Genomic DNA, 10,575 nt, shown 5'->3' on the forward strand with positions numbered 1-10,575 from the left:
TTCCAGTGATTGGATGTCAAAAACATTTTTGTAGTTATACATGGCACCAATAAAATAGCTAAGGTAGCCTTGGGTTGCACTTTTGTTCAAAAGCAGCCCAGAAATCACAGGCCAACAAACACAAGAGTCCAGGAGCTGCAGATTCCAGAAATTCCAAGCTGAGGAGGGAAGATTCACCCTCCAAAAAGAAAGATGGACATGACTGAGGTTATCCATCCCAAGCACTCCTAGATGCTACTTGAGGCAAGATCTCTAGGGCGAATAAAACCCAGCCAAGACACAGTAGTTGGTGATTCTGCCTTTACTTTTACTGTTACCTTTATTATTACAAAGTTCCCTATTTCATTATGGCTTTCACTTTTTTTTCCATTTCAATACATTAATTTTTTTTTCCCAACTATCATTGCACAGCTCAGAGACCCTCTGAAAAACGATATGTCCACTTTTTTTCCTTCTCCAGAAAAGTATCCACAGATGCTTCTGCTCCATCTCCCTCCCTTTTACATTCTGGATTTTGGTACAAGCACTTGGTGCTTTTTCTTCCAACACTGGAGCATAAAAGATAATTTGCACACTACCTGAATTTGCCACCCCTGACATTCCTGGTCACTAAATTCAACCCTGTAATAATAAAAGTCAATATTCTCCATGCAGACAACTGAGCAATAACTAATAACTATGGCAGTTGGAGGCAAAGAGGTAACCACCTGTTATCTACTCAAAAAAAAGTTAGTAACACATTAATGTAATTCAGAACAGCAAAGGCATTTCACATAAAAAATTACCTAAAGCTTACACAAAATTAAAAGTCCATAAAGGGCATCTTTCCAGACTGCCATAGAAACAACATCAGTCACTGCCTGTATAACACTTGGCATCCACAAAACATTTCTGTCCAACAAACCCAATGCACATGAGGCACATTTAGACTAGAAACTCTCCCAAGAAGTAGGTTAAGTATTATTATCCCATTTTAACTGTAAGAAAAATGAGGCACAGAAAATCATGTATCCTGTTCAAGGTTACAACAAAAATTGATAAGAAAAGCAAGAATGGAATCCAAGAGGACCCCGTATTTTGTGCCCCACGTACAAGAAAACACCAGTTCACCAGTTGCTTTATCATTCATTTTTCCAGTGACAGGAATATAAGCTCCCATAGCTCATGGGTACAGGAAAGGAGAGCCCAGTCAGTAATCCTCAAGAGCCTTTCTGCTCTGGTTCCCTCTATGAAGCCCTGGTTTTCCCCATACAAAGCAGATTAAAGTGTGCTCTTCAGAGGCAACAGATATCCTTGCAGGGACTTGTCACTTTGCTTCAATTACGATTTTTAATTTTTTTTTCATGTGTTCCCTTCTGTAAGCAAACCAAGGGAACTGGGTCACTTTAAGTCTTTTAAGTAACTTCAGAGTTCCTGCTCACTGAGAATACCAGAACTCAAACTGCACCACTAACCCTTCCTACCCCAGCAAGCACAAGGGAGCTTCCAGAGCGGCCTCCAGGAGCACTGGGCAAGCAGATGATGGAGTTTCCCTCAGTGCCACACATTTGTCACTGATATTACACTGCAGATGGAAAAATAACGTGAGTGGATAATAAGGGTGGTTGAATTCTTAGCAGAATAAGCGAACTCTCCAAGCAACAGCACATCACTAGATTCTGACACCACCCTTCTAGAGAAAAGACTCCTGAAAAGACAGAATCTTGGCCATCTTCCTGAACTTTCAAAAAAAAGCCAACACAGTAATCCAGTTACATTGGCCATGCTACTGTAAAACTACAGTAAATTTAAAATGTTTGAGTGACTCCAAACTTTAAAATTAATGTTCCTTGGAATTAACATTTCAACAATCAAGTTGAACCAAAACCAAACAAAACAACAACAACAAAAAAACCCAACCTACTTCAACAGTGTTCCTCTATTATTACAGTTAACAATTAATGTAATTTATTGTCATTAAACTTGATATTTGTGTCTAATCAATACTAAGGTACCAAGGGCAGTCATAACAAGTCTGGACTTTCTCTACAGGCTTTATTGATTTTTTTTTTTCTCCAGACCTACACTAAAGGCAATTTACACAAATCATTTATCAGGCAACACATCAAAATAATTTAATAAACAAAAGCTACATATTCCTTTTCTCTTCTGTCATGTGACAGAAAATCATTTTAACTCATTAATGGTAATTACCTCAACAGTTTGATTTTATATTTATGTAAAAACAAGAGGAAGTTGCAGAGCACCAAATTTAAACCTAAATATTTTGAAGTATATTTCAACACACAGTTCAACAGAAATTGTTTTTATTTTGTATTTACCAGCCTATTACTTTTACATAAATTTTTTACAACTCCTGTCCAGCTTTCCTCACTTGAAATATTTAAAATACACTGAAACTGTAAAGTTTATTCAAGTTGCCATCATCTTTCTACAGATGACTACAGTACATAATTTTATCTAAACCCTACTCACCCAGAGAGTCATCAACAGAAAAGTTGATTTTTTTGCTTTCTGCTTGAAGTGGTATTTAACAGTCTTCCCAAACACACGGTTATCATGTTTTTTAAGTACCACCTCATGATGATAAAAAAAATACCAGCACCACTCACATACCCCTACGCACACAGGTCCAAACTACGGAAGTGCTGGAATTGGAATATAGCAACTTCTGCAGAAAAAAAGAAGCACCCAGGAAAGAGGAAGGCACTTGTTATACAAGTGTCCTGAAGAGCAAAAGAAGCGAGTTATTCCTGTGCTCTGTCACAAAATATGATGTCACATCTCTTTCTTTTTTAGAAGTCAAAACTTAATCAGCTTTTCAGTCTAGTAAGTGACTTTAAAAAAATTCCCTTAATCTAAACTTAGAGCTGATGCCTTCTCTTCTGTGGTAGTTTCCTTCAAATTCCAATATAAGGCAAGACACAAGCATAGGGAAAGGAGGGGAAAGGCAGCAGCACCCTGCAGATCCAGGCCTGGCTGTTCCCAGCATACAGAACAGAAAACCTGCTCACTGCTACCAGCATCTCAGATTTCAGCTGCTCAGACACAATAATCATTTTACCAACAAAATTCAACAGCTATGAAGTACAGAACTAGGAACACCAGAATTCAACTACAATTACTAAACAGAAACAGTCTCCATGGAAAAAACCTCCTGATTTCTACCAACTTTCTAATTTGCCAATAATACTTTATCTGCATTACCCATACAGAATGATGGCTCATTTTTACCTTATCTAATACTGTATCTTCAGTATTACACTAAAGGGCACATATGAATCCTTCTGGGAAACAGCAATTTAGTTGTAATGAAGAAAACCAACCCTATTAAATAAAATTGAAGTGGAAGGGGAAAAAATTTACAAAGTAGACCTAAATACTGTTCCATGGCTACAACATGCCTCCATGTACCCCAAAGCCAGCAAATAAATTTACTTACATGATCTCTACTGAGACATAAAGGAAGCTCTAAAGCAAAAAAGACAAAACATTTTGCTCTTGCAAACTTAAACTTCCCACGGTTTTCAGCTGTAGCTTGTGTGCTCCATTAAACACCTGAAAAAGTAGAAGTTCCTTCACAGCTGCATGTGTACGTAATTAATGCATTTGACAAGCTGTTGTGTTCCCAAACAGCTGCTTCCATTACACAGACAACTTTACCATCTGCAAAACTATTGGGTAAATTACAGTAAGTAAATATCAGGATACCAGGTGCTAATAAATAACAAGACCTGCCAAGGTAACACACTTCTGTAAAGGAAGTTCTAGATTTTTCCTGTTGTAGTTTTCTGTACCCCTGCAGCAGGCAAACTTAAGACAATCAGAAACAGAGGAACTAGTGTTGTGATTCACAGGAGCACTGAAATAAAGTTCAGGGCAAATATCTCTGAAATCCCAATTAAATACAATCATCTCTACTGCACCAAGCCAAAGGAATGGGACTTCTCACAATACAGAACCAGCCACAGCTACAAGTATCAATTGCAGTATATAAAACTGACCTTATTATTGTCCTACAAGCCACCACTCCCCATTTTAAAAATTAAAAGAATGCATTGAAATATGCAACACCAAGTCTGTGTACCCGTTTTTCCTACATTTCATTAACGTGCTTTTGGACTTCCACTATAACCCTGAAACTCCATCTCTCCTCCCCTGGCAGGCATGGGGCTCTCCATGCCATCAGTAATGCATGAACAATAAAAGATAGAGGAAAATGCCCTTATCTCAGCTCATCAAAAATACAAGCAAGCAAGCCACAAAGGGGTCACAAATTAAAAATTAAATGCAGACAGACGAAGTGTATTGACACATCAGGAGGGCTTTGCTTTGAAGCAACAGAAAACACCAGACACAGTTAATAAGGACAGAGGGCACCCAAAAGATACAATGAAATAACACTTAATCAAGAAGGGTTATTTAGCAAGGAAGAATTAAGCAGCAAAACAGGATAGCATCAGGGTCTTTGCTAGGAATGGTAAATATCTAATGGCTAATGGCAAAATCTTTTGTCAGAAATGGAGGCAACCTATCCATGTCTGCTGGTAAAGTTCAGAAGAACAATTAGGTAGAAAGCAGATATTTAAACACAACTTAAACAGTGTCTTTTATTTCTGCAGTAAGGTAGAAGTCAAAGACAACGGAGATAAAAGCAAAAAAATACTGTTTTTTCCCCTGGAACTGTGTGTAAGAGTGCACAGGATACTAAAATCTCCCCTGCTTTCTAAAATCAGAATCCACTACTACAAGAAACTGCTCCTCAAAGCTCCATAACACTCCAAGTTAATAAAAATCTCCATTAGTACAACTCTGACAGAGCTATTTCACTATCAACTGAGTTTACTCTGCTAATGACCTAAGGAAGTAATTAAATCACTGAAGACTCAACTGCATTACCACTTCAGAAGTCTTCCTGTATAAATATTGGATGGCTTTGTATTTTTCCTAAACCAGCAAAATGCTAACAGCAAGAAACACAAGCAAACAGGAAACATTTTCTCCATTGCACCTCTACTTAAAAATCCTTCTTGTCCCCCACTTTCCAACCATACCAAATTTCCACCAATGCTGAGCTCTACTGCTTTTAGAAGATGTTAACACATATTTGTATTCTGAAAACCAACTGTACAAACACTACAGTGCTATTGATACAAACACTATTGTAGTACTCTATTTTACATTTGAGTAATTGGCTGGCTCAATGTATAACAAGAATTTGCCTACAAAATATTTGTGTAGTCTGAAAGTCTTCCTTGCTCATGTAGCATGATAAATAATTTAAACTGGAATTGTTTCTTTTAATGCCCTAATATTATGAGATCTATTATTCCTGCTTACTCCTGCTGTCTTGTCTAAGGTTGCTAAAAGCTATAGCTCTGGAATCTCTCACTAGGAATAATTATCATATCAGGAACTAATCCATCTTTGACATTTTGTAACAATTCACTAGTATTTCAAAAATTATTTAAAGAAAGCTTCTAAATGCATATTCATTTAAATAATAATATAAACAGCAGTAAGCATGCTCAAAAAATTCTGGATGGGAACACACAATCCAGAACATAGTGATGCTCAGAGAGGGAAACCAATTGCAGTAATACAATATTTACTTAATAAAATCAGATGTGAGGAAAGGAACATTTTTTACCCCCAGGTAGACTATGATCAGGGAAGAGAAGGAAACACACCTATCTAATTTCTGGCTAGATATATTCAGCATAAAGTTTTAGGAAGCTGACTTATCCTCATGAGAGGGAAGTTTCTTCCCACAAAAACAATTTTTTTTATAAAAAATGTAAAAAAAAAAGGGCAGTAACATTATATGCCTTTTTTTTTACATTACTTAAAATTCAATGCAATATATACAACCCAAATACAGCAGGTGTGCCAAAGCTGTTCAACACAAAGTTAATTCTGAGACCAAGTTTTTCTCCCAGCAGCAAATGGCATCAAAGAAAAAGGATTTCTGATGTGACAACTTCTGTTTCTTTCCTAGAAGCAAGTTGGGGGGTGACATAGACTCTGGATTCTCTGCTCCAACATCCCATAACCCTCTGCTACAGTGTTTACTACTAGATGCAAGGATACACCATACTTTTATTTTGTATCTAGAGGATGCTATACAGCTAACAAAGAAAGTATTGTTCTGTTAGGGAGTTAACAGCCCCTTTGAAAAACAAAGGCACACCTGAGCATCACAGAAAAGTCTCCACTCAATTAAAACACTATTTTTACCCTTGAAAGTACATTGAGGTACAATTACACCCCTGAACTTCGTAAGAAAACCTGAGCAACTTTGACAGTCTCAAATACTCAGAAGTCTCTAATACCACAAATCAAACATTCTGTAGGAATCCACAACTGCATTACACTGATGTATTCTGTTACCTTATTCGACCATTTGTAGGCTTGAAGAAGTTGGCTGTAAAGAGGTGTTTTGTCCTGAACAGGATCTAGGCTCAACAGTCCACTGTTGTGTAAAGGGTGATTCTCAGATGGTTTCCCAACCAGGTTGCTCAGACGCTCCAGTTCACTGAAAGGAAACAGAGTGGCATTTTTTTAAAGTCAGACCTGCAAATAGAGACACCTGAGACATACAACCTCCTACAGGGACAGCAATCATGAGTGAACTCCATTTTATTATCTAAAGGAGTTTTAAATACCTCCCCAATTCAATAAAAAGCATAACCACTCTCATCCAAGCAATTTAAAGTGGTCTATCAGTCATTAAGCTCAGTACTTCTTCAAAAAGCAAGTACAAAGCATGGCTTTGGAAGGCAACCTGGAAAGACCAAAACTATGGCAGGTCCTGTTCACAAGCACTTCCAGGTCACAATGCATCTTCTGAGCAATGCATGCCCCCAGACACTACAAAACTCTGACTTTTTAATCAACAAATGGGCAGATGAGCCATCATTTCATTAGAGAACTTAGAATTAACACTGTCCTCACACACATCTATAAAAGAACTGTCATTAGTCCTAAGCCTGTAGATAGTCCTGCAAAGTTTGTGATTACTCTCAGCAAGTATAAGCACTCCATGGTCTCAGGGCAAGGAAGCATCTTCTAGTTCCCTTGAGCAATTTGTACATTGTAGACGTGTGTAAAATACTCAACTAAAGCATAATAAGCACCATTTTCCCATGAAAAAAAAAAAACCTCAGTGAAATGATCTATTATTGCTTCATCTCTCATTTGTCAAACTCCATTTAATAACAACAAAAACAAAGCCATATTTAATTGTATTCCATCAGCTGTAGGAAAGACTGGCTGCTTCACAGAGGTATAAAACGCAGTCTTTCAAGAGTCATGACTTATCAGATGTCCTTCCTTTTAACTTCTGAACGTTACATCCTATACTCTGAAGTCCAGAACTTCCACTAAATAAAAACAGGATTCAGACCCTTTGAAGGGTGACTTTTGAGAAACCTCTGTAAAGAGAAATACCAGATATCTTAAACTTGCATTTAATGACAATTATGAAAATAAACACCAACAAAATTCTCCTTTGTCATCATTCCATCAGGTTTTCATGGCCTATATGCTTGCCAAGCAACTGGTGCTGTAGACACTCATTAATAGTTCTTGACAAAAGAATACAATAAAATAGATGTGACCTAAGCCAAATTCCACTGAGAACAGTAACTTCAATAAATCTTGAAGTATTATTCTCTTGCTACTTGAAATCAGTGCTTCCCAAACACGTAACAGAATATGAAATGCTGAGATGCTATATAAATTACAATATTTTGAGGCCATTATGCTTCAAAAAAGACAAACTAAATACACCCCAAAATAGTAAGAAATAGTTATTTTGCAAGGAATCAGGAAAGAAATGGTGACCACAGCACTGATGCTCTGGAGGAGATGGTAGAAAAGGAGCTAGTGAAGTTTGATGCTGAAGTTACTCTCAGGGGTAAGGACTTGGACTTATTGCAAAGAATCCCACAAGAACTTCACAGCACTGCAATACTGGATGACAAACTGCAAAGCAGAAGAGTGTAAACATGAGACAAGATAGGTCAGAGCCAATTGCTATCTATTACTGTTTAGGAACAAGATTTTGGGATTATACTAAGCAATTCTTTAAAAAGACACCAAGCAATCAAGAATAACTAAAGATTTAGAACAGCTTCCACGTGGGGAACCATAAAGCCTCCTTCATTTCAAAACAAGAAAAACCAAAGGGATAAACCAGAAGTCTATAAAGTTGTGTACAACATCATTTGTAAGAATGATCATCTACCATCTTCCCTAACAGAAGGGAAGAAGTAGGTATCAAATTATGCTGCCACTATCAGAACGAACTAAAAAACACCAAGTCCTATGAGCCAGCAGGGAACAAATTCTTGTACACAAGACCCTGAACACCTTTGAAGGCCAGAAGATGTGCTTGGGAAGGGTGGTTACATGCTTGTCCTGCCTGGGGACACCTCCCTGGACAGTGCTGATGGACACAGCCCAGCCCAGACTCCTCTGGCAAGGACCCCGAGCCTCAGAGCTTTGGGTTTGGCTTCAAACATCCCAGCTTGTGCTTGACTAACGTGTGCTCTTCACGAGTAGTAACTCTCCAGCCCTTCAAGTTTTGGAAATTAAATGGTCGTTCTTGAACTACTGGATGCTACTGAATACTCAGAGCTTATGAAAACGTTTTTTTTTTTTTTTCTTATAATAAAAAAAATTCAAAGAACAGCAGAAAAATCTCCCTGCAGCCCCGAGCAATCACCTCGCCCATTCAACTCCACAGCAGCTCCTTCTTCGAAACAGAACACAAACAAAAAAAACCGGTAACGAAAACAAAACATAAGCAAAAAAGCCGGTCATGAATATGAGCAGCATTCATCCCTTTGGAAGGAAACACCAGAGGGAAGGCGTACGGCGCTGGAAGGAACGAACCGGACCCGTTTTCCCATTTTTTTGCCTGAAACTTTCTCCAGGAGTGGAAACAGCCCTGTGGAAAGCCCCTGAGGGGACAGATCGGAGAGACCCCAGGATTCCTCTCCCTCCCACACCAGCACCGCCGATCCGGGGATCAGGGGGGAGGTGAAGCCCGTTCAGGGCCCTCTGCTCACCCCAGGTCGCGGCTGACGGAGTGCAGGCTCTCCTGGAAGGCGGCCATGAAGCCCTTCTCGCGGCCTTCCAGAGTCTCCTTGTTCCGCATCCCATCTTTCAAGCAGTCGAAGACACGCGTCACACTGGAACGCAGAGCCTGGATAGCGGCGATGGCCTGAGAGAAGGCTTCCAGGTTCACCCCGGGGCTCAGCACCCCCTCCGCCATCTTAGCCGGCCGGGCCCGGCCTCTTCCCCGCCGGGCTCTGGAGGAGCGCGGGGCATACTGGGAAATGTAGTCCTCTGAGGGGCCGGCGGGAAGCGGGGCTGCGCTGAGGGCGGAGCCGGCACAGCAGGTTATTGCTTTTAAACCTTTTATTCTCTTTTTCCGACCTCAGGGAAGGCTTCAGCAAATCCTTAAGCAAACCCACCGCCTGGGACAGGAGAGGCTGAGATGTCTGCCGGGCCCCAGGGTCTAAGGGCAAAAGAGAAGAGCGCTGGTGCGTGGATCTCTAAAACAACTCTCTCTTTCCTCAAGAATAATTTTATTTCTCTAGTCAGGCGTCCTCTTCTTCTATTTTCCTGTGCATGTGCAGCACTCTCTGCTCACAATACAGGGTATATTCCCACCTCTCCATGCTCTATATAGATTTTTCCAGGCATGAAACCAGTGAAACCAGGAAGCCAGGCCCCAGCTCCTGCTGCAGCTGTGTTGAGCTTTAAGAGGGCAAGAATTCTTCTATAAGCCTTGTGCAGATGTGCAGACTGAATCCAGATGTGCAGGCTGAATCCAGATGTGCAGACTGAACCCAGATGTGCAGACTGAACCCAGATGTGAAGATGAGGTCCCACGTTGGACGTTGACGTCTCAGCTGTGATCACAGGTGGGACAAGGACATGGATTTCCTTATGGAATACCCGCACAGCACTGCCAAGTTCAAGGGTGCTGTCATAGCACTAAGCAGTAATAGTTGGATTTTGAATGAGCTGCTTATGTTTCCCGTGCCCCTGCCAGGTATTTTCACCCTTTTGAATAGAGCTTAAAAAGAAAAGCAAAAATAATGAGGCGCTGCACAGGGCAAGAGTCTCTTCGCACAGAGTAAATTACACCACCAGGTTTTATGTTTTCTCCACATGTTAAATAAATAACACCCTCTTTCATAATGGTATTAATTAAATTCGATAAGCACAATTTGCACAGTCAGATTATTCAGTCCGGGGATGTTTTGGGGGGGGTTTGGTATGTAAAATGGAAATGAGTAAGACAGATGTGTCAGTGGCCAAGTGAAGCGAGGCTTTGCCCTCTGCTCGGTGACACTCTCCTGTCTATCAGGCAACAGATACTGAAAACTGCATCTCAGCAATTAAGTGTTTTCAGACAACAAGAAAAGTATTGATAAGTGAAACCCTAGTATTTAGCATAAAGAACGAGAAAAATGAAAAGGCTGCAATTCCACTTCTCTTGAGCTTCATAATGCTGTTGTATCTAAGCACAGAGGTAAAACAAACCTGAAAGAAGTATCA

General features: G+C 39.9%; 1 protein-coding gene across 1 annotated transcript in view; it reads right to left on the minus strand.

The window, feature by feature from the left end:
• MED27 (mediator complex subunit 27) overlaps nt 1–9,330 on the minus strand; it is a 92,509-nt gene extending 83,179 nt beyond the window's left edge. The window contains exons 1-2 of the mRNA XM_008491506.2: nt 9,075–9,330; nt 6,391–6,535 (exon numbers count right to left, since the gene is read on the minus strand). Coding sequence (XP_008489728.1) covers nt 6,391–6,535; nt 9,075–9,280 — 351 coding nt within the window. The 5' untranslated portion in view covers nt 9,281–9,330. The remainder of the gene's footprint in view (nt 1–6,390; nt 6,536–9,074) is intronic.
• Between the last annotated feature and the right edge of the window lie 1,245 nt (nt 9,331–10,575).

The sequence above is a fragment of the Calypte anna genome, chromosome 17, assembly GCF_003957555.1.
Source record: "Calypte anna isolate BGI_N300 chromosome 17, bCalAnn1_v1.p, whole genome shotgun sequence".
NCBI lineage: Eukaryota > Metazoa > Chordata > Aves > Apodiformes > Trochilidae > Calypte > Calypte anna.